This window comes from Lucilia sericata, unplaced genomic scaffold (assembly GCF_015586225.1).
Source record: "Lucilia sericata isolate MDLA Ls3-8-SP2 unplaced genomic scaffold, ASM1558622v1 Contig000447F_arrow, whole genome shotgun sequence".
Classification (NCBI taxonomy): domain Eukaryota; kingdom Metazoa; phylum Arthropoda; class Insecta; order Diptera; family Calliphoridae; genus Lucilia; species Lucilia sericata.
The window spans coordinates 228,627-255,000 of record NW_023994462.1 but is presented as its reverse complement, the minus strand read 5'-3'; the positions used below and the strand labels follow the sequence as shown (position 1 = coordinate 255,000).

General features: G+C 28.7%; 1 protein-coding gene across 1 annotated transcript in view; it reads left to right on the top strand.

The window, feature by feature from the left end:
* Window positions 1-26,374, top strand: part of LOC119604965 — a 131,570-nt gene that overhangs the window by 48,324 nt on the left and 56,872 nt on the right. The window contains exon 8 of the mRNA XM_037957895.1: window positions 3,773-4,033. Coding sequence (XP_037813823.1) covers window positions 3,773-4,033 — 261 coding nt within the window. The remainder of the gene's footprint in view (window positions 1-3,772; window positions 4,034-26,374) is intronic.

Genomic DNA, 26,374 nt, shown 5'->3' with positions numbered 1-26,374 from the left:
TTTATTTGTATAAAAAACTAACTAAATCCTTCAGAGAGCTCTTTTCTTATTTTCAGCCTTTGATCTGATTTTGATCTCTGATTGCGAGGAATGAGCATTTTCCCAACTTAACAAATGTTAAATTTTTAAATCAATTTTCTGAGTAATTTGTATTTAATTAAAAACAAAACTCCCACTGTTTTCCATGCCCCCCCTTACCCTTGCACTAATTTTTATGTGTTTAACAAACAATTTAAATGTCAGCCAGACATTTTATAAAAAAACTTTAATAAAAATTAAAGAATTTTATGTTTAAATATGACAGACACCCTTGAACCCTTAAACTTGAAATGCTTTTTGTACATTTTTGCCAAACACGCAAAAAAATCTTATGAACGAAAAAAAGTCTAAACTTTATGAGACACTGGCAGTATGTTTCACGTTTAAAGTATAAAATGAAATTTTCCAAAAAACTTATTACGAACATAAGACTAAAATTTACAAAAGAAAGAAAATATAATTTTCTTATAAAAGCAAAGAAAGGCTGCTAAAGATGATTTTACCACCTTTACCACGGGCACATACACGTGAATGCTCCATAATAAGCATGTAGTCGAATGTATGTTCATATTTGTTTGAATAAATATTTTTATAAAGGTTTATACGAGGGCAGTTTTAAAAGGCGTTTTACGCAATTAATAACAAAAGGACAAATCAGCTTTAAAACAGAGATCTAAAGAAGAGCTTTCGTAAAAAAACAAAGTTTAATTTCGATAGAATCTAATGTTCCTGGACTTTGATTGATTCAATCATTCTCCGGCAATTTTATAAATTGGATTAAATTCCCATATTTTCATTTTCGAACTAGGAATCACATACTGATGAAATTTTAGAAATTCTGAAAGATTGTTTCAAGATTCAGAATCTTATACATTCTGGAGAAGTCATAAAGAAAGATGTAGATTCCTTTTCAGACGACCCTCGTTAAGAGCTACTTGTATTCTGTCTGATTTTTTTTAATATTATTAAAAATTACATTACAGTTCATAGGTGACATCTTTAAACATAAATACACACATGTAAGCATACCTATACAAGGATATTTTCAACACATAACTATATTCATCCCATATCTAAGGATAACTCTGTGTCTGTATGTTATGTTTGCATTTGAAATATTTTCCTGTCTGTTCCCTTTTTTCTCCATTCACTTATTGTTCATTGGTGAATACAAATCATAAAGGAAAAATAATTTTGAATTAAAATGTAAGCAATACATGAGTAAATTTATGCTCTGCTTCTATTCTGTCTGTTTAACTCAAAACGCTCAACGCAAAAAAGGATCCCAACACAATACATCTACATACATACATATGTAGCATGCCACTAACTGTGTGTTTATAAATGAGTTTAGGTGTTAAAGTCATGCTTTTTTTTAAACAACATTTTGTTATGTTCACGTTACGCTACAAAAGTTTTTACCCCGACAGACAGACAACATGCAGCAGTGTCGTAATAAATTTCCTAACACGATTATGCTATTCAAGGTAAATTTCTATATATTCAGCCTTTTCCTTTTGACTGTAATTATATTGTTGTCTTCTGAACACAGGCCTGCTACTTATCATCATACTTTACCTTCCTCTATGTTAATGTACCTGGTGTGACCAAAAACGTTTAATAATATGTAAATCTCTTTTGTTATCAGCATAATATCAGCCAAAAACTTTTGTCTAATGGGTTTTTATTTAGAATAAAATGCTGCGAAAAAAAAAAACTTATCACCAACTTTTTCCCCACCAAATACGTTGTATGTCAAATGACAGCAAATGAAATCGTTACGCTTTTTTGCGGAAACTGTTTAAAAATCAGGAAAAAAACTAAAACACACATAAATTTCCCCAAAGGTTTAGAAATTATGAATTAAGATGAAAATGTTAATATTTTATTTTAAGAATATTATATTTTTGGAAAATGTTATTCAAAGAGAGATATTAAAATGTGAAATTAAAGCTGTTATCAAGAGTTTGCCTTAAGGAATTTAAAATCACTTTGAGTTATGAAAAGTTTATAAAAGAATTTTGAAATTAGTTTGTAACACAGGCTTAAATTTAAAGTTTGGTTAAAATGTCCTATTTTTTCTAAACATCTGCTGCCCTTAAGTATGCCCTACTTTTTAAAATTATACCCAATATGAGCCGAGAAAGAAAGTTTTTAAAAAATAATTCCATTATATATAGAGTATACAAGAGTCTAGATCATACAAAAACTTCTCAATTGCTTCAGCTATAGGATAAAGTCTGGACTATACAGTTCTTTTTATTCTAAACTATTCAGATCTTTATAGTCTTCATTATAGATTTCTCTATATTCTGGACTTTAGGCTCCTCTGTAGTCCGACCTATAGACTCCTCTGTAGTCTGGACTATAGACTCCTACATAGGCTAATATTTGGTCTGAACTATAGGCCAATATTTAGTCTGAACCTTAGACTAATCTATAATCTGGACTATAGACTAATCTATAGACTGGATTATAGACTAATCTATAGTCTGGATTATAGACAAATCTATAGTCTGGACTATAGACTAATCTATAGTCTGGACTATAGACTAATCTATAGTGTGGACTATAGACTAATCTATAGTCTGGACTATAGACTAATCTATAGTCTGGACTATAGACTAATCTATACTCTGGACAATAGACAAATCTACACTCTAGACTATAGACTAATCTATAGTCTGGACTATAGTCTAATCTATAGCCTGGACTATAGTCTAATCTATAGCCTGGACTATAGACTAATCTATAGTCTGGACTATAGCCTAATCTATAGTCTGGACTATAGACTAATCTATAGTCTGGACTATAGACTAATCTATAGTCTGAACTATAGACTAATCTATAGTCTGGACTATAGACTAATCTATAGTCTGGACTATAGACTAATCTAAAGTCTGGAACATAGGCTAATCTATAGTCCATACTATAGACTGATCTATAGTCTTGACTATAGACTAATCTATAGTCTGCAACATATGCTTATCTGTAGTCTTAACTATATACTAATATATAGTCTGGACTATATACTAATCTACAGTATGGAAGATAGGCCAATCTATAGTCTGGAACATAGGCTAATCTACAATATGGACTATAGACTAATCTATAGTCTGTAGTCTGAACAATAGACTAATCCATAGTCCGCTTTATAGCCTAACACTATATATTCTGGACTACGGAATGGAAGAGTCTATAGTCTGTATTATAGATTCCTCCATAATCTGGACTATAGACTCCCCTATAGTCTTGACTGTAGACTAATCGATTGTCAAGTCATTGGATTAATTTATAGTTTGGACTATAAATTAATCTATAGTCTGCGTTGTAGACCTGCGCTCTGAATATATGTTTCCTATAGTATGATCAATATAGTCTTTCATTTTCTGGACTATAATGTCTTCTGTATACTTTTCTATAGTATAGAGTTCTAATATATTTTTATTTCCTTTTAGTACATTATTTCTCTGAACTATAGAAATCTAAAATTTTATTCAGAGTTTTTCACATTGAAACGTTTCTTCTCAAATTAATGACAAAATCTCTTATTTTTGTCGTCATTTAGATAAGGAGAGATTGACACTCCATCAATTGCTGTCAAGCTATCTATGTGGCAGCAATTCAACTTCTTTTATTTCTCATTTATTGTCTTTTCCTTTGTTAACTTTTTCTCCATATACTTAATACATATTTTTTATACACTTAACTCCATTTTTTAAACTATTTACAGGTATGAAACCACGCATTAAAAATCATTTTCGTGCCCATCAATTGTCAATTTGGTTACGTTTGATACCAGAACTCCATCGCACGGGCATGGAGGATGTGATAGCACGTCACAATTTATTTCGTAATCATGATGATATGGATTTGTATGAAGGACCCGTCAAACCAGATCCATTTGCCTCACAACGTTTGCTGCTTATCGATGAGGCTCTAATGAAAAAAGGCCGTAGCAATAATACCGGTTACGTGGCTGGCGTTTTGGGTGGTAAGTGCAAATAATAAAAAAAAAGGTATTTACAAAAGAAATCTTATTTAAAAGAAATATACAAATAACAATGTCACATTAAGTACACAAAAATTTTACGATTTCTAAAATACTAACATACTTTAATGTTGTTGTAAAACATATACTTAAGGTGAATAGAGAACCTACAACAAGAATTCTTGACTTGAAGGCAAACAACCCAAAAAATACAAGATGAATTTTTATAGTAACGGATTCAGGTGTATAAAATATTAAATAACTGGTGTTTGTATGTAGGTGTGTTAACAATAGATTTAAGTAAATTTCAGTTTTTATTTGTATAAATGTTTTCAAGTGTAACTACAGATGTGTGTGTGTGTAGGTGTGTTAGTTATGCTTTCCAGCCATATTTAAATCAAATATTTTACGTTATTCAACAATAACAACTACAACAAAAAATTAAATAATAAAGTAAAACCTTAGACAAGTATAACTTTAGGCTCTATTTCTTATACAAATGCTTTCATTACATTTTACAAAAGTGTGTGCGTATTTAAGAATAAGTATTTTAGATTGTATGTATAGATATTATAATAGTGTACGTGTGTTTTTGATAGTCACCCACTCACACTTTTTTCACTCACTACTCACTCAGTCAGTTTTATTTAACCTAAACTGAAAATGCCTTATAAGTTTTCCTTCTCTCTATATATGTTTTTATTCTTATCATGAGGCACGTGTGTTTTTCTTAAAAGTGTGCATGTATAGGTGTATGTTTAAAGGAACAGACACCTAGAATTGTATTCATCTATACCTTATTCTCCAGTCACTAACGTATTCTCACTCCATCACTGTTTTTCTTTATGTTCGTACATGTTAGTTACAGCTGTCGTTTAATCTTTATTGACAAACGTTAGATTTCTTTGCAGAAAAAAATAAAAATTATATTCAAAAAATCACACACTTTACACATACATATTTACTTTCAATGACACTTCAAATAAATGAATATTCATGTATGTTTAAGAGGGCAGATGGCAAAAGGTTCTTTTAAGTTATGGAAAATAAACATAAGTTTCATATGTTCGACAACATTTTTAACCTTTTTTTAACCCTATGACATACAAAACTATACCGCCAAACTTTTTAAAGGTTTGAGTGGACTACAGAACTTATTTAGATTATTTTTAAAAAACATAGCCTGGACTATAGATTTCTCTGTACCCTGGAACATAGATTACTCTATATTCTGTGTTATAGACTCCTTTATATTCTATATTTTATACTCCTTTATAGTCTAGGCTACAGACTCATCAATAGTCTGGACTACAGACACCTCCTAGTGTGGACTATGGACTACTATATGGTCTGGACTATAGACTCCTCTATAGTATGGACAATAGATTTCTATATAATCTGGATTGTAGACTACTCTATAGTCTAAACTATAGACTGTAGATATTTCTATAGTCTGGACAATAGACTCCTCTGTAGTCTTGACTATAGACTCCTCTATAGGCTGGACTATAGACACCTCTATAGTCTGGACTATAGACACCTCTATAGTCTGGACTATAGACACCTCCATAGTCTGAACTATAAACACCTCTATAGTCTGGACTATAGACACATCTATAGTCTCGACTACAGACACTTCTATAGTCTCGACTACGGACACTTCTATAGTCTGGACTATAGACTGGTCTATGGACACCTTTATAGTCTGCACTACAGACACCTCTATAGTCTGGACTATAGACACCTCTATAGTCTGGAATATAGACACCTCTATAGTCTGGAATATAGACACCTCTATAGTCTGGACTATAGACACCTCTATAGTCTGGACTGTAGACACCTCTATAGTCTGGAATATAGACACCTCTATAGTCTGGACTATAGACACCTCTATATTCTGGACTGTAGAAACCTCTATAGTCTGGACTGTAGACACGTCTATAATCTGGACTGTAGACACCTATATAGTCTGGACTGTAGACACCTCTATAGTCTGGACTATAGACACCTCTAAAGTCTGGACTGTAGACACCTCTATAGTCTGGAATATAGACACATCTATAGTCTGGACTATAGACACCTCTATAGTCTGGACTGTAGACACCTCTATAGTCTGGACTGTAGACACGTCTATAATCTGGACTGTAGACACCTCCATAGTCTGCACTATAGACACCTCTATAGTCTGGACTATAGACACCTCTATAGTCTGGAATATAGACACCTCTATAGTCTGGACTATAGACACCTCTATAGTCTGGACTGTAGACACCTCTATAGTCTGGACTGTAGACACGTCTATAATCTGGACTGTAGACACCTATATAGTCTGGACTGTAGACACCTCTATAGTCTGGACTATAGAAACCTCTATAGTCTGTACTTAAACTTATATATAGTCTGAATTACTGACTATTCTAAAGTCTGGGCTGTAGACTCCTCTATAGTCTGAACTATAGACTTCTCTACTAAATTTTTACTTTACTCAAAGTTTAAGTAATTCTGGAATATTTTGACATTTTATCTTAAATTTTAAAGAGACTTTATAAACTACCCTCATATTATTATATTAGTTTATTTCTATGTATGTGTGAATATCTAAATAAACAAAGTTTATAACATGACATTATATTTAAAAATATATTTAACTACAATTGCAAAGAAAAAACTCTTTTTTGGAAATTATTTACAGAATACTTATCTAAATATGTAAATATTCAGGTTTATTTATCAGTATACATGTAATTGAAAACATAGTTAAAGAGTTCAAGGCAATTTGAAATAAAGTATTTCTACTTTAATATTTAACAAAATAATCAAATAACCCAATGAAAGGCAAGCCTTTAGACAATAAAAAAATTAAATTAATAATTTAAAAAAAATCAATAAAATTTGATAAAAAGAAAGAAATCCTTTAAAGGTCACAAAAAAACAATAGAAAAATTTTATTAATAATTTAATAAAATTTTATAAAAATAAAAAGTTTTAAAAATTTTAAACTTGATAAAGGTCATAGTCCACAAAAAACATTACCTAACAATATATCCTTAATAAAATTAAATTGTAATGTGATGTTTTTATATTTCTTTAAACCATATAAAATTAATTAAAGAAATCTCTCTTTTTTAATATATTTGTATTCTTCTTTAAATAAAATTTTTATAAACCAACAATGTCACAAGAATCTATTTAATTATGATTTGTAATCTTTTGCAAATTTGTTAACATGCTCTTTATAACAAATGCCAGGACTTAAAAAAACAGCATGTAGTATAGATATGTATATCCTTATACATCCCTCCAGTAGCTTTAGATGATCTCTCAACCAACATATTATTTATCTTGATATCTTTTCCTTTTTTTTTTTGTTCTATATGCATGTCAGAGCATTGACCACAATAGTCAGCATTATTTAAATAAATGTAAAAGATACACATACAAAGTTACAAACGACTACCAGAAGTATTTGTCTAAAGTAGAAATTAAATTAAAAATTTTTGAAAAAAAAAAACTAGTAAAACAAAGATTTCTTTCTCTGTTTTAGTCACATTTTGTTGTAGTTTTGGACATTTTAATGCTGAGAAAAAGAAATCATTGTCAGGACATTAAAATGAAAGCATATAAATAGAATTTATTCAAAAAATCAACATGTCTTTGGGTTACAAAAATTCTTTGAATTTAACATGATGAGTTGTGGAAAATATCTGTGAGGGAGAACAGTGGTTGGATTGGGATCTTTTTGAGAAAATAAATAATTGCTTCAGTATTAGTTTTCAAAGAAATGTTAAGATTCTTGAAAAAGTTATTTAAAATTGTATTTTGAAGGATATTTTTTAAATTCTTCGAAAATATTTTGTTTACTTTACTTTTTAACTTTTTTAATTTAAACAATTTAAAAATTTGTTGTTTGACAAAGTTTTTTATTAATACAGACAAAATACATAATGATTCACCAAAAATCCAGTTTACAACGAAATCAGATTTTTATTTTATTTTTCCGTTGAAAAGGTGCTGAAAACAATCCACTGTTTTCAATACTTAACATCTGTAACAAGAAATAAACCATAAAACTAGCAACGACTAAACGGACATTCTTCTCTAAAGTCTCCAACCCACACATCAAACCAAATCCTCTGCCAACAGTCACTGTCCTCCAGCCGCCCAACAGATATTGTGCCAATGTCAGCAATTTCACATAACTGACCAGAAGAAAGAATAATTTTTGCCAGAGGACGAAAAAAAAAACGTCTACCTAAAGATTGAAAACAATTGAAATCCTTCAGCATGTAGAATGTTTCAACTCACAGCGAGCTGAAACAAGTTAAAAAGAAAAAAAAAAACAAGTAAGAAATTGTAGTTGTACCTATGCGACATTATGATACTCTACACTAGCTAAAGTTTAGTATGATTTGAGACAAATATGTAAGAAAATTCGAAAGTCAATATGATATTCTCATGGTACTGATACATACATTATTTACATAATATAAACTATATGTAAACAATGAATTAGCAATAAAATATACTTATTTCATAACAGGGATAACATTTGATTAGATAATTCCCATAGTTTACATTATTTACTCAATGTAAAGAATTGGTAAACAATGTTTTATTGAAGAAATATATTAAATTTCTTAGAGGAAAACTAATTGACTTGATTTTTCCTAAATTATACATTATTTACATAATGTAAATAATGGGTAAACAATAGGTAAACAATGTAATATTAATATAACACATTGTATTAATTACTGTAAAGTTAGTTTGACTTGATTTCTTATAAATATTTACACAATCTAAACAATAAACATTTCATATGTAGAGAATAGTTAGATTAGAATTTTCCATTAGTTTACATTATTTACACTATGTAAGCCATAGGTAAACAAAGTATTATTGAAGAAATAAATACATTTTATTAGTCGAAAATTGTTAGTCTTAAATTTTCTAAGAATATACATCATTTACATAGTGTAAACAATAGGTAAACAATGTATTATTAAAGAAATAAATTAAGTTTATTATTAAAGTAAACAATGTATTAATAAAATACATAAATTTGTTATAATACTGACATGTGTATCAACTTAGGAAGTAATTTTAACACCGAATTATATTCTTGAATTCAGAGACTTAACCACAGTGGGTAGGGCATAAAAAGAAACAATTTCTTGTACTCAAGCTTTATGTACATACACATATTTATATGTATGTATGTAGTTGCTGTTGCTAGTATTATAGCTGTTGCGATGATTTTTGTCGTTTTTTGCATGTCAACTGCTGAATACCACAAATGGCAGAGCAAAAGAAAAACAAAAAGAAGCTTAAAATGTAAAGGACATGAAAATAAATAATTTCCAATGAAAGGCTCAAGTCTCACACTGACACCAATAACATAAAACCCCAAAAAGAAAACACGGAACAGTGAGTGAAACAACATTTCAGTAACAATTACACTAAGCTGCTACTATACAACTGTAGCCGTTACAACCGGCCACCATGACAACCAGCAGCAGTACATGACAACAACTAAGACAAACTAGTATAACTAAGAGGAGTTGTTGTGAGGCCAGAAGACTTGTACTGGGTATTTGTCAAGAAAAAGAGCAACAACTACTATACAGATTTTTTTTTATTCCAACATTTTGAATATGTTTTATTTTTATTTATATCTTCTGCCATTTCCAATGGTCAGAGGTTTTATGTTAAAAGGATTTTATTGTCCTTATATTTCAACTCAAGTAAACAACATCAACAACAACAACATATTTTTCCCAAACAACAAAAATCTATGAAAATCCATAAAAACAACAACAAAATTAACACCCCCAGGGAATAAATGAACAACGTTGAAAAAAATAGCAGAAAAATGTAATAATTATAAACAATGAATTTTTTCAAGATTTTTGTCTATTACTTTTTAGGTTTTTAATTCCGCTATAAAAAATACAAACCCTTCTAGACATAATTTTGAGAATAAAAAAAGCATAATTTTAAAAAACAAATAAGAAAAGGTTAAATTTTTAATAAGTAATTGATAAATGACAAGAAATATCAACAGTTTAGAGTCGTCTACGATTAGGAAGACTACATACTGTTTCAAAGTAGTTTCGCTTTAGACACTCATTAACGTATTAAACATAGCCATACCCTCCCAAAACAAAAAAAAAACACACATAAAACTTAAAACTTTTACAAAAACTTTTAATAAATTAATAAATACTGTATTTAATTACACATTATTAACTTAAAAGAATTGTTTTTCTTTTTCAAACTAATCACAAGCCGCAGCAGCAGTAAAAAGTCTACCAGAAAACAAAATTTAATTTAAAAATAATTTTAGAGACAAAAAAAGAAGAAAAACTTAAGAAAACTGCAAATATAGCAACTAAAAAACATAATAAAAAAAGAACTAAAAAGTTAACATTCCTTTAGTTTTACATTTATTTGACTTTTCTTTCACTACAAGTCTGAATTTGAAATTTAACTGTCTCGCTCACTCTTTGGTTTTTAGCAACATCTTATTAAATATTAAATAAAAAAGAAGCAAAAAAGAAAACGAAGCGTATGATAAGATAAAAAATAGTAAAAAAGTTTATAAATAAAACCACATTACAAGCCTCATAGTTAAAATAAATATGTACATGTGTACTACTAACACACTCACATTTACATAGATACTTAAATAAATAATCTTTTTAAATACGTGGAAACAGGCATGGAAAATGCAGTACTGTTGTACTTTTTGTTATCGAAAAATACCGCGGTACCCCCATAACATTTTTGGTTCTTTCTCTAACTCATTATGTTTTGATAAGTAGTCGACACAGTAGTCAGTAGACCAGTCAGTTAGTTGATAGTCTTGTCATTATTCTATTGGTTGATAGTCCTGTCTATAGTTTGGTTTATAGTCTGGTCTATAGTCTAGTCTATTGTCTGGCCTATTATTTTATCCTAGTCTATGGTCTAGTCTATAGTCTAGTCTAGAGTCTAGTCTATAGTCTTGTCTATAGTCTAGTCTATAGTCTAGTCTATAGTCTAGTCTATAGTCTAGTCTATAGTCTAGTCTATAGTCTAGTCTATAGTCTAGTCTATAGTCTAGTCTATAGTCTAGTCTATAGTCTAGTCTATAGTCTAGTCTATAGTCTATAGTCTAGTCTATAGTCTAGTCTATAGTCTAGTCCATAGTCTAGTCTATAGTCTAGTCTATAGTCTAGTCTATAGTCTAGTCTATAGTCTATAGTCTAGTATAGTCTAGTCTATAGTCTAGTCTATAGTCTAGTCTATAGTCTAGTCTATAGTCTAGTCTATAGTCTAGTCTATAGTCTAGTCTATAGTCTAGTCTATAGTCTAGTCTATAGTCTAGTCTATAGTCTAGTCTATAGTCTAGTCTATAGTCTAGTCTATAGTCTAGTCATAGTCTAGTCTATAGTCTAGTCTATAGTCTAGTCTATAGTCTAGTCTATAGTCTAGTCTAGTTCTATAGTCTAGTCTATAGTCTAGTCTATAGTCTAGTCATAGTCTAGTCTATAGTCTAGTCTATAGTCTAGTCTTAGTCTAGTCTATAGTCTAGTCTATAGTTCTAGTCTATAGTCTAGTCTATAGTCTAGTCTATAGTCTAGTCTATAGTCTAGTCTATAGTCTAGTCTATAGTCTAGTCTATAGTCTAGTCTATAGTCTAGTCTATAGTCTAGTCCATAGTCTAGTCTATAGTCTAGTCTATAGTCTAGTCTTATAGTCTAGTCTATAGTCTAGTCTATAGTCTAGTTATAGTCGTCTAGTCTTATAGTCTAGTCTATAGTCTAGTCTATAGTCTAGTCTATAGTCTAGTCTATAGTCTAGTCTATAGTCTAGTCTATAGTCTAGTCTATAGTCTAGTCTATAGTTAGTCTATAGTCTAGTCTATAGTCTAGTCTATAGTCTAGTCTATAGTCTAGTCTATAGTCTAGTCTAGTTAGTCTAGTCTATAGTCTAGTCTAGTCTATAGTCTAGTCTATAGTCTAGTCTATAGTCTAGTCTATAGTCTAGTCTATAGTCTAGTCTATAGTCTAGTCTATAGTCTAGTCTATAGTCTAGTTATAGTCTAGTCTATAGTCTAGTCTATAGTCTAGTCTATAGTCTAGTCTATAGTCTAGTCTATAGTCTAGTCTATAGTCTAGTCTAGTAAGTCATAGTCTAGTCTATAGTCTAGTCTATAGTCAGTCTATAGTCTAGTCTATAGTCTAGTCTATAGTCTAGTCTATAGTCTAGTCTATAGTCTAGTCGATAGTCTAGTCGATAGTCTAGTCTATAGTCTAGTCTATAGTCTAGTCTATAGTCTAGTCTATAGTCTAGTCTATAGTCTAGTCTATAGTCTAGTCTATAGTCTAGTCTATAGTCTAGTCTATAGTCTAGTTTATAGTCTAGTCTATAGTCTAGTCTATAGTCTAGTCTATAGTCTAGGTCTATATCTAATATACAGTCTAGTATACAGTAAATTTAGTTTAGTATTTTAAAACCGAAGAAGTACTCAACTTGTTATAAGTACCATTTTAAAATTAAAAATTTCCATGCCTGCCAGGAAATATACGTATATGGATGGTACTAGCAAATGTAACACCCTTTGAAATTTTACTTTACCCTTAAATATTTTTCTCCAAATAATATTAAACTCTACCACGAAAATTTTAAGAAAATTATTTTTTTTTTTATTTTCTTTTTCAGTAGTTGCAACCACCCTAATATAAATAGATAAGAAAACTAGAAATAAAAAAAAAAATATAAGAAACTTTTATTACATTAACTCTACTTAATTAACATAGACATCTTTTGCCGGTTTAAAACCTCATCGTTATTATTCTAGTCATCATCGTCATCTGTATTTCAATATCATTATCTTCTTATATAGTCACAGCACCATTATCCTCGTCATAGTAACTGGGCATAAGCAAAACTAAGGAAATTTAAATTCATTTTATTATTTTTTTTTTCTCTCCTCAGCTTCGTCTTACCACAACTGCTAAAACAACTTCCTTTTTTGAAGAAAAATCGTTTATTCATTTATTTATCTATCGAAAATACTGTTAAGTCTAGTTTAACCAGACCTAATTGAATTAGATGAATTTCTAAGCTTGAGTTTTAGGGAAATATTGATTTTTAGTAAAAATTTTAATTTTATGAAAAAAATTAAATTTTTGTTGAAAATCGTCATTTAGTGAAAAACTAATTTTTATTCCTTTATAGGATCACTTTCTACTCAAAAATCTTATTTCTCGAATATTTAATTTTCCCTTTCATCGTCTCTAGAGTTCAAGGTGTACTTAAAACCAAGAACAGCAACAACAAAATTCCCAGTACAAAAATAAAGAATAGTTAAACTATGAAAATAAAGAAGAAAAGTTGGTCAACCGCAAAGTCAGTAAGATGAACGTTTCTTAAGTTTCACAACGTTTTTCATTCTTTTACTCATTCATTTCTCTTAGACAACCATTAGGGTTTTTTTGCGTTTTCTTTGCACACAAAAGGAGCGAGCACCTTATAGTGCAATACATGGAATTAAGTTGATTAAAACATTTGAGACTTACAACACATAAATAAATAAACATTCATAAAAGTACTTACAAAGAAGTGGAAAAAACTAGAAGTAAGTAAAATTTAAAAGAGTCAATTTATTATATAACAAGAGTCTGTCTAATTTTGTTAGCTTTCACTGTTTACTTAATAGAAAGAAACTACTAAAACTTCTTTTACCAGTTGGTAAATTTTTGGTTTGACAGTTAAAAAAAATTTCAAACCACAAAAGCACCTTCCTTCGAAAACCAAAGAAAAAAGTAAACAAAGTTAATTTTCTTTTATTTTTCATCTTAAAACATTAAAAACATTTTCTTTTTCTTTTCAAATGTCACTTACTTACTGCTCCGCGTGACTGTCTGTCTGTCCGTTTGTCTCTCTATTCGGAGTGTTTGTTCTATTTTTCTGTAAAGTTTTCTCGGATGCCAAAGATAAGTGCATGTCGATTGTAGTTTCCTTTGAATTGTGTAAAGAACAAATAACAAAAAATACCAAAAAAGGACAAAAAATAAATACTAAAAAGTCAATAAGTCAAAGTTAATTTATTACTTTTTTGCTACTTTAGTTATTTTAAATGTTAAGGAGTGTATCTTGCTGTGTGTTTCCAGCCAACTAAATTAGATTTTATAGTGAATATTAAAAAATAAATAGAAGATGAAAATAAAAAAAAATAATGACTACTTGTCATTATTGTTAAATACTATTACTTACTTAAAAATTTAAAATTTTTCGTATTTCTTTAACTATGATATGTTAATGATAATATGGTGGCGTATGATTTATATGGGATGGGAAAATTAAGTATCCGTGCTCGTATTTATATGAAACAAACTAACTAATTAACTAACTAACTAACTAACTAACTAACTAACTAACTAACTACTAACTAACTAACTAACTAACTAACTAACTAACTACTAACTAACTAACTAACTAACTAACTAACTAACTAACTAACTAACTAACTAACTAACTAACTAACTAACTAACTAACTAACTAACTAACTAACTAACTAACTAACTAACTAACTAACTAACTACTAACTAACTAACTAACTAACTAACTAACTAACTAACTAACTAACTAACTAACTAACTAACTAACTAACTAACTAACTAACTAACTAACTAACTACTAACTAACTAACTAACTAACTAACTAACTAACTAACTAACTAACTAACTAACTAACTAACTACTAACTAACTAACTAACTAACTAACTAACTAACTAACTAACTAACTAACTAACTAACTAACTAACTAACTAACTAACTAACTAACTAACTAACTAACTAACTAACTAACTAACTAACTAACTAACTAACTAACTAACTAACTAACTAACTAACTAACTAACTAACTAACTAACTAACTACTAACTAACTAACTAACTAACTAACTAACTACTAACTAACTAACTAACTACTAACTAACTAACTAACTAACTAACTAACTAACTAACTAACTAACTAACTAACTAACTAACTAACTAACTAACTAACTAACTAACTAACTAACTAACTAACTAACTAACTAACTAACTAACTAACTAACTAACTAACTAACTAACTAACTAACTAACTAACTAACTAACTAACTAACTAACTAACTAACTAACTAACTAACTAACTAACTAACTAACTAACTAACTAACTAACTAACTAACTAACTAACTAACTAACTAACTAACTAACTAACTACTAACTAACTAACTAACTAACTAACTAACTAACTAACTAACTAACTAACTAACTAACTAACTAACTAACTAACTACTAACTAACTAACTAACTAACTAACTAACTAACTACTAACTAACTAACTAACTAACTAACTAACTACTAACTAACTAACTAACTAACTAACTAACTAACTAACTAACTAACTAACTAACTAACTAACTAACTAACTAACTAACTAACTAACTAACTAACTAACTAACTAACTAACTAACTAACTAACTAACTAACTAACTAACTAACTAACTAACTAACTAACTAACTAACAAACTAACAACTAACTAACTAACTAACTAACTAACTAACTAACTAACTAACTAACTAACTAACTAACTAACTAACTAACTAACTAACTACTAACTAACTAACTAACTAACTAACTAACAAACTAACTAACTAACTAACTAACTAACTAACTAACTAACTAACTACTAACTAACTAACTAACTAACTAACTAACTAACTAACTAACTAACTAACTAACTAACTAACTAACTAACTAACTAACTAAGTAACTAACTAACTAACTAACTAACTAACTAACTAACTAACTAACTAACAAACAAACAAACAAACAAACAAACAAACAAACAATCTAACTAACTAACTAACTTACTAACTGTAGCAAATATCCATTATCATAAGGACTTTTAGGCTCTATTATTAAATTTAAAAAATTTCCTTGTATAAAGCAAATCTTTAAATCGTTCAATCTTAAAGATGTTCAAAATTTCTCCCTCCCTACTTTTCCATCAACATATCACTTCATATTATTTTTGTTAAAATCTCAATTAGATTTGTTGCAATTAATCGCCTGTCGTTTCTGTTGTGACAGCTTAAATTTTATTCCATTGAAAAAGTATGAGAATTAATTCAAAAACACAAAAGCCCTTTTAGCAGTTCTTTCTTAACACAATTAAAACTCATATACAAAAATAAATATTAGAGAAAATGGAATTTTTAAGAAAAGTAGCCAGAAAAAAATAAGGCAAGATATTATTACAATTACTTTACAAAAAAATCAAAATAAAAATTTTAAAATCCTTATAGTTAAGGAAAAGAGAAATGTGTATGTATGTACACACGATCCCTTGTAAAATAAAGTATCTTCCTACTATACATACACTTATCATCAGGATAATTTACTATATGATAAATACACACATTCAAACATACATTAATTTATACCAACACATACAAATTATAACCACAAATTACTAGTGAAAAGAAAAAAACAAAGCATACTTACACAAACAACTACATGCAAATACAAATTAAAATATACAAACCAAGGACATTAACAACAACAAGTAGAAGATGAGCAAAATAAATAAAGAATAAACCAACAACAACAATATGATGAAGAAAAATTACGAATTGAAAACCCACAAAGTTCAACAGAGCTTAAACAACAATCCCTTAATGTGCATTTAATTAAGGCGAAACTGTATGAACAACAAGAACAGAACAGAATATAGAGTGAAAGAGAAGTGAAGATGAAGAAAAAACTGAAATATATAATTATGTAGATCTGCCTGCTTTCCTGTTTTTTTCTACTCTTTCTTCATCTTATGTTTATGCTAAAGCTGATTATTCCTACTTTTACTATTCAGTAAGAACAACTATTTTATTTTAGTATTTGAGTATATATGTGAATGTGTTGTGTGTGCATGTGTATATGTAGGTGTAAGAGTCTAAGTTGTTACCCAAGGTAAATTAATTGCAACTCTTTACTCTTTGGCTATGAAAGGCAGCAAAAAAAGTGAACAGAAATACAGTAATGAATGAATAACACTGTAACAGAAAGTAAAAACACAACATTTAAATTAAAATACTGAGAAATACAAATGTAAACAGTTGGTTAGAGTAACCAAAGAAGAACAAGAAGAAGCTGTATAAAAGAAATATTTAATAAAAACTATAATGTAAGAATTATATAGTATTACCGGACAGATATGCAAAGTAATCAGTGCAGATAGGGAAAAGAATGATTTATTTTATAATGAACAGGACGTAGTATGAAGAATAAGGAGCAGTTTTGAGAAGAGGACGTAGTATTTAGAATAAGACAAAATCTTTGGATTAAGGCGTAGTGTTTGGATTAAGACGTAGTCCTTGGATTAAGACATAGTCTTTGGATGAAGACGTAGTCTTTGGATTAAGACGTTGTCTTAGGAATAAGACGTAGTCTTTGAAATAAGACATAGTCTTTGAAATAAGACATAGTCTTTGAAATAAGACGTAGTTTTTGAAATAAGACGTATTCTTTGGAATAAGACGTAGTTTTTTAAATAAGACGTTGTCTTTGAAATAAGACGTATTATTTAAAATAAGACGTAGTTTTTGGAATAAGACGTTGTCTTTGGAATAGGACGTAGTCTTTGGAATAAGACGAAGTCTTTTGAATAAGACGTAGTCTTTTGAATAAGAAGTAGTTTTTGGAATAAGACGTAGTCTTTGAAATAAGACGTAGTCTTTGAAATTAGAGGTAGTCTTTGGAATAAGACGTTGTCTTTGGCATAAGACGTAGTCTTTGAAATAAGACGTAGTCTTTGAAATAAGACGTAATCTTTGGAATAAGACGTTGTCTTTGGAATAAGACGTTGTCTTTGGAATAAGACGTAGTCTTTGGTACAATAAGAAGTCTTTGGAATAAGACGAAGTCTTAATAATAAGACATTATCTTTGGAATAAGACGAAGTCTTTATAATAAGACGTTATCTTTGGAATAAGACGTTGTATTTAAAATAAGACGTAGTCTTAGTAATAAGACGTTACGTTGTCTTCGAAATAAGACGTAGTCTTTGGAATAATACGAAGTCTTTAGAATAAAACGCTGCCTTTGGAATAAGACATAGTCTTTGATAAAAGAAGTATTCTACAGAAGAGATCGTAGCCTTTGGAGAAAGACGTAGTCTCCACAATAGGAATGATATGTCATTTTTTATAGGCTCTAGAATAACACAATGTCTTTGGATTAACAAGCAGAATTTGGACTGGAATAATATGTAGGTTTTAGAATATGGCGTAGTCTTAAAATATGTCATAAGTTTTTGGAGAAGATGTAGTGCAAGAGCTTTAAATAAGACGTAATGATTAGAATAAAACTTTAGTATAATATCTTCCCTTTAGAAAAGGAAATAAGACCGACATTTAGCAGTCTTTAGAATATAATATAATCTTTAGAATATTAACCAGCTTTACGCCTTTTCATTAGCAGCAGTACACAGTGGCTTTTGTTCTTAAAAAAAAGATAACATTCCTTAAAGTATATGCAGGCATATATAAGAAAAATATAAAAAATAAGAAATTGAAACTAAACAACTTGAAACATTCTTAAGGGCAAATACTCTCGTATATATAACAGATATCTCTGGCATGTATACATTCGTTAAATACATTTTTGCATTTTATAACTGTTTACAAAATCAAACAACTACAACTAATAAACAGAAAAAACCAAACCAAAAAATTGCAAATGCTTGAAATTTATAAAATTGTAGTTTTCTACTACTAACTTGCTTTTTATAAACACATTTAAACATTTATAATAAAAAAAAACTTAGTGGTTTTGTTTAAAGAAGAAAAATCCTTACATCTAATTACATTTTTCTGTGTGTGTACTTGAATAAATAAATTCAAAAAGGGAACAAAACGACAGCAAAACATCTCCATATATTTAGCACGAAAGAGGGCTAAGTAAGTAGGAAAAAATAAAGAAATTCTTAATCATGGCAAATTATTTTTATTATTATTTTGTTTATCTCCTAAAAAAAGAGACCTTAACATTCCAACAGCACTTAATTTACCACCTTCCTTGTTGTCATCCTGCTGAAAGCCTACCTAACTGTCGGCTTAACTTCCTTCCTTCATGCCTTACAGATTTTTGTTTATATATAAATATATGATAATTTTTTTGTTATTTTAAGTATAAATTTTACTTTTTTTAATTTGCCCTTTACACTCGTAATTCAACCCAACCCACGTTTAATCACAGAAATGTGAAAAAAAAGTTGCAGCAGCAGAAAATTTTAATTGGGTCAACAACTACAGCATCTCATAGTGACACCACTTTCACTCTTTCTCTCTTGACTTGTTTTACAATCTATATACAAACAAGTATGTACATATGCATGTATTTATATTTGTGTGTATGTGTTTATAAGTGCGTTTGTGTAGTTGTATGGGTTTGTGTAAGTGTTGCCACTACAGTAATTTAGCATTTAGTTTGTATTGCTTAATCAGCTTCCAGCAACAAAATTTTCACAATTACATTTATATATTCTCCTCTATATAAGTATTTTCTCGGAAGTGTAGGAGGGCCGAGAGGGGCCAGTTATGTTGCTGTTTATTTTTTTAGGTTGAGGTTTTGCTGTGTTTATTAAAAAACATTGAAAACATTAGTGGTTAAATGTATATCAAGGGTAGAGTTTTACTTATTTTTTTGTTGTTTTTGGGTTCCTTAATTTGCAATGATAATAATGAAGTGTTTAAATGCGTTTAAGTACAAATAATGCATGATAGAGATGAAAACTTTTGCAAATTTAAATTATGTAAAAACATTTATATAAATTGGTTGCTTTGTTTAATTGATATTAGGGATGTAAGTTACACATTTCCAGCCAGTAGTTTTTGTTTGCACAGATTGATTTTCTGAAGACTAAGATTGTTCTTTAAAAATGCTTCTAACAAAGTTTTTCAATTGGCTGGAAAAATTTGCTTAAAACGTATGAGTACCTTTTTTTTAAGTAGTAATTAAATATTAATTATACGTTATGTTGTACAATGAGAATACAATATTATTAAATAAATAAAACTTTTAACTATGTAACCATTTAAAAAGTGTTATAAAGAAAAATTTTAGGGAACGAACTTAAGTTTTAGATAATTGATATTTTAAGCCAACGTTTTGAATATTTGGATAGTTACAGCAAGACAAAATTGACACTTGCAAAAAAAAAATTTGGCTGAAAATTCAATTTTTTTTTTTTTTTTTTGGAAAATGAAGAAAATTTTTTTAATTAACGAGTTTATAAATGTGCTTTTCTACATATTCACACGCTTAATTTGTTCATGAATCACCTAAGACACCGTGCAAATATGTTGTAGATGATGCATTCCTAGATTTTTAATTCTTTGAAAACTTAAATCATCTTTCAATTTCTACGGTTACACATTTTATTGATACCTAGAATACTTTAGCATAGAAAAACGTATAATTACTATTTATAGAAAATAATTAAATATTAATCATACGTTCAGTTATCCTAAGAATTTATATCTAGTTGTGTGTATTTGAAACGTTTGATTCTATCCTAAAATATTTGCAATTTTGTAATAAAAATTGTAGAGAAATTCTTTAGTTTTCAGAAAAAAATGTACATACTCAAAATGATCAAGTAGTTGCAGACCTACACAAGCAGACCTGAATAAATAAGAATTTATAATCGTGCATGGCCGACCATATGATACCCTACACAAGTGATTATGTTACAAATGTTGATTATTTAATTTAATTTTTACGTTAAATCAGATATATTTGAACAATTTGTTGACAAAAAGAAAAGGATTTTCTAAAAGTGAGGTTATATGGGGGCAGGGGGTTAATATGAGCCTATGCTTATAAATTTTGGTAGAGGGATTTACGTCTACATCAGTTATTTATGCAGAATATCATCGTGATATTAGTGTTTACAAGTGAATTTTGACCATTAAGTCATTTTCTGAAGGGGACTTTAAATGGGGGATAGGGTCGAATGAGGCCCGATCATTACGAAAATTAGTAATATTATTAAGACTTATATAAAACTAAGTTTTGCAGATTTCTGGAGTGATACAAGAACATTTAATGATATTTATGAGCTCAAAAGCCCTATTTGGGGGTAGGATTGTATGGGGGCTATGTGAAATAATGGACCGATTTTAAACATTTTCAATAAGCTCCGTCCTTTCATCAAATTGCGACTTGACATAGCTAAATCGTATTGTAAATTCTTGTTTCTTTAAATGCTTTTCATTTCTAAGAAAAAACTTAAAATCTAATCCCTTTATGTTCTTAATATTCTGCTTGATTATGTGTATATCGTTAAATATTTCATATGATTAAAGTTTTTAAAATAAAGATAAATCGACTTAGAAAGTAATTCTGAGCCGTTTGGTATACTTTAAGGTGGGTATAGGACCCACCTTAAAGTATACCAAAGGATACAGACACTATGATGGCTTCAAAATTCAATTTCCTTAAAGTCTGTTTGATTGGATGTTCCAAGATTTGGATGCCGAAAACATCTGCAAACTTCAGAAAATACTTTTCAGCAAAGGTGCGGATGGACAGACATACAGACGGACGGGCGGGAAACGCTAAATGATTTGAAATATATACAAAGTGAAGAAACAAAGACGGCTATCTCCATTTTGCCTGGCTTAATACAGGATTAAAGATAGGATTTTCAGAATTGAAACTATCTAACTTCGTTAAAGATAAAACTACTGCAATGTATTTAGTATGACTATATTTTCTGTTTAAATTTCTCTAGCGTTATGTTTGTTTTGATTGTGCTTTTTTCCTCAAACAACAGTAAAGTGTTAAAAAATATTTCATTTTCATATATTTAGATCAAGTTATAGAATGGAAAACATTCTTGATGTTTTTCTGTCATAAAGAAAAGAAATGTGGAACAAGTACATGAACTATGACTACCCAGCAGGTTGAAAAGATACAATTCGAAAACTTTCATTAAAATTATTACTGCTAAACACTGTTCATTGCACATCTCTATCAACATTGCACAGTAGATATTTGATATTTTAAAAAAATAATTTAGACAAAAATCTCTTTAATTAGGATTGCCATACAGAGGAAGACAATCGATCGCCTATCATGACATTATCAAATCCATAGTTTAGTTAATAAAAATCAGCTAAGCTATCTGCAGGGCAGATATTTAGTTAAGTACGATTAACATATACATACTTGCATTCACATCCAGTATGTGCAGTTTTATACACACACAGTTATTGTCAAAAAAGGAAAAATGAAAAAACATACGTTAAGAAAAAAGTGAAATCTTGGCTTCGTTGCTAATGCCTGATGAGTTTTATGTGACTCTTTGTGTTCTAAGTATACATATGTATGTATGGTGTGTGTGCCAGAGAAAGTGCAGTTGTTAGTACAGTTCCATACTAAAACATAAAAGCCTCTTTGTAGATTTAAGGCTTGAATTTTAGTAGAAAAATAGAAGCCTTTTTGCTTTTGTCTTTCTGCAAGTGTTTTTGTAAGTTTATCATGTTTAATTTCTTTGTTGACTACTTGACAATATTAGTAATGCTGTTTGTTTTGTAAGCAAAAAAGAGAGTAAGTTTATTTCTTTAAATCACTCTTTGAATTTTGCACACTCTAATTAAAATTAGACAACTTTTATTTGTTCTAATTTTGTTTTGTGAAAGCATTACTCTATTTTAAATTAGTTAAACATTTTTGACATGTTTGTTATTATTGTGAGAATTCCATATAAATTCAATTTTATATTTGTAGTTTTTATCAGATTAAATAATATGTTTTATATGCAAATATGTATGTATTTTTAATTACATTTAATTCAATTCATTTAATATGATCAGTCGCTTAATTTGCTTTTTACAAAAACTGAAATCTCTTTTTGGTTTATTGACAGTAGGGGGTAGAGGAGTTATAAACCCACAAAACTGAAATAATAATGACATCATTTGGTAAACATTTTCATTTGCATTAAAATTCAACAAATGAAACAAAATCAACCACAAGCATGACATGCATACAATATGCTTTTCACACACACATTCACAATAAAAAGGGTAATTAATATTACTCAAAAAAAGCAGATAACAAAATAATACAACAACTATAATAAATTGGTCAATAGAAATAGAGTATAACAAAAAGGGAACACTATTACATGAAAGTGACCAAAGATAATGTAAATTTTTTTAAATATTTTGGGTTTATTATTTAGCAAAATCACTTTAATTATTGCTTTATTCTAAATTTAAAGCAAATATTGCTAACAAAATATAAACATTTTAAATTTATTGTTTTTTTAAATCTTCCCAAAACAAAATGTGAAATTTTGAGACCTTAGAACTCAACTTGTATATTAACAATTTAATTTCCTGTTATACTTTCTGAATGCTTATATCCTGTTCTATTAATTCACTTTTTGCGTCTTTTCAATCCTTCTAATATTTTAACCAAAAAACTTCATAAAACGTATTATTACTATTTCCGCAAAATAATTAAATATTAGTCATACGTTACGTTGTACCTGGAAAGTATATAAATGAAAATAATTGTGTATTTTTCAAAATACAAATCCCATGGAAATAAGATGTATACAATATTTATTGAGAACCTTTCAAGCTTTACGAAAATCTAACTTGTTAATGTATAAACTTTTCATAAGGAGACATGCAGCCTGTTAAACTTGAACCCATTGAAAGTGAAAAATTTTCGATTTTGTTTATCTTATGTAAATTATTGTTTCTATAAATGCTTTTCTTTTCAGAAAACTTAAAATCTAATACCTTTATGTTCTTAATACTCTGCTTGATTATGTGTATATCTTTAAATATTTCATACGATTAAAGTTTTTAAAATAAAGATAAGAAATACATAGAGATATAAGTATATATGTAAGTCTATGTATATGTATAAATTTATATATTTTTATATTTATCTATAAATAAACAAGACAAATAAAAAATAAATAAAAGGAAACGTATTGCAATCAAGTGTTTCCAGTGATTTTAAGTTTAAGCAACATTTATTTTTTGTGTATACAAACAGCAACAAATACTAAAGAGTGAAAAAAATGCTGGCGACAAGTGGATTTTAGTCACTTTTCAAAAGTTGCAAAAAAAAATAAAAATAAATGCAAACAAACAAAAATAATACTTTGTTTAATGGTGTGTGGCGAAAAAGCAGCTTCAGCAATAACAACGACAACAACAAACAATATTTTAGGGTACACAAGTGTTTGCATCCGAAACTTTTATCTAACTTTGTTGTTTTGCTATTTAACGTTGTGTTAGAAAAAGCTTTGCAAAACATATATAGGAAGAGGAATTTTCTCTCAAAGAATGAGATAGAGTTGGTTTTTGTAGCCGTTTTAAGTGTAATAGAGTTGTTGTAATATAAAATATCAAAGTAAGTGTGATTTTTTTTAGTTTTATGTAACTTTTATTTCTTAATAGCAAATTTCTTTGTGGCCACAAAAATGGTTTAAAATCTTAAGAAGTTAATAATATAAAGATTTCAGAAACTCATTCTTATGTATTCAGTTTAAGTTTCAGACTATAGATCATACTAATATACTGATTTGTATACATTTGAACATCATCATTAGAAGCTATTAAAGCATTTCTCAATACAACATTTTCTAAAGAAGTATTGATCTATTGATTAGTTCAACTCTTTCCCTCAGTTTCTAGTCCGCATATTCCACCAAAATATATTTTTAAGAATTAAATCTAACTTTATCATATTTGCGTATTCATTTAAAGCCAAATTTGAGCGAAATTCCTATAATTAGAAGATTTTAAAGTTTTGACTTTATAGTTAGTAAAATTTTGCTACCCTGTAACTCACAGCATACACAAACAGGGTGTCTATAACATACATTTTTGGAAAGCTTAAATCTTTGTCTATAATTTTGCATTACATAATTTTTCCATTAGTCTAATATGTTAAAAGTTATACAGCTAAAACAATATTTTGGAAACTATTGTGCAACACAGCGTATGATTAATATTTAATACATTCTAAGTAAATAAAAATTATACGTTTTTTGCATTCCTCGCCAAAATATTGATTATATGAATAAACTGTAAAAGAATTAAGGGCTTCTGAAAATTTTGTATACTAATTGGTACTACACATGTGAAACTGCAGGTTGACAAAATTACAAGAAATGAGTATATTGTTACAAAAAAAAATATTTACTTTATCTGATCCTTTTCCCAAATCATAAATTTCAGTTAAATTAGTAGAAATCAAAAGAATTTTCATCCGTACAAAGATTAATATTTTCAAAATGTCTCAATAATAACCCAAATTTCTACTAATTTTCTAAATGAATCTAGAGACTACTTTAATTAAAAAAACAAAATAGTTAAAAATCTCAACTATTTAATAGAGTTACAATTGTCAAAAAGAATTTCATGTTTAAATGTATATAAATAAAGTCATATATAAAGTCACACCATTAAGGCATACAAGTGCGGTGGCAATATTAGAAACACAGAACAAAATTTACAAAAACAAAACAGCAATAACAGAAAACTTTTCAGACACTTGAGTATCATCTAAAGCAGCACTTAAAAGTTAAAATATTTCCGAAACATTAACAGTTGCATAAATAACAGCAAACGTTAGCGGCGCGGCAGTGACAGTAGTAGAAGCAGCAGTATATTAAAAATCATTTACATATAACAGTGGGTGACAAAAGTGAAAAAACTTTAAATTGTTACATTCAGGGAAAAATATATATTTTGAAATATTTCAAGAGAAAAGTATTCAAATCAAAAAAGAGTTTAATGAATTGCAGACTATAGTTAGATTCTAAACACTTCTGTTACTAATTTAATAAAGCCAAAAGGATCTTCTAAAACTTTCCACAATTTTTTAATATTTTGAAACTATTTTGCTCATTACAGTTTTCTTTAATAACTGTATTTGGCGCGCTTTCAAACTCATATTAATTTTGCGAAATTACAAATGATTTCAGAACTGTTTAACTTGTTTTCCTATTTACTGTTTCTAACTTATTACTGACACCATCGTCAACACCATCCAAGCAAAAAAGTTCATCCGTGTTAAAATTAAAAGAGGGTGTAGAGCAGAAAAAAATTAAGTTTTGACAGAAAAATTCACTTACACTTACTGTTCACTTCTAACACTAATACAATGGCACTTACACATACTCATAGAACCCCTGCAAACATTTGGATGCCAAATTCCTGGAAAATTTTTGCAGACTCCACTTCAAGATGATAGTTAGAAGATAGTTTATAAAATG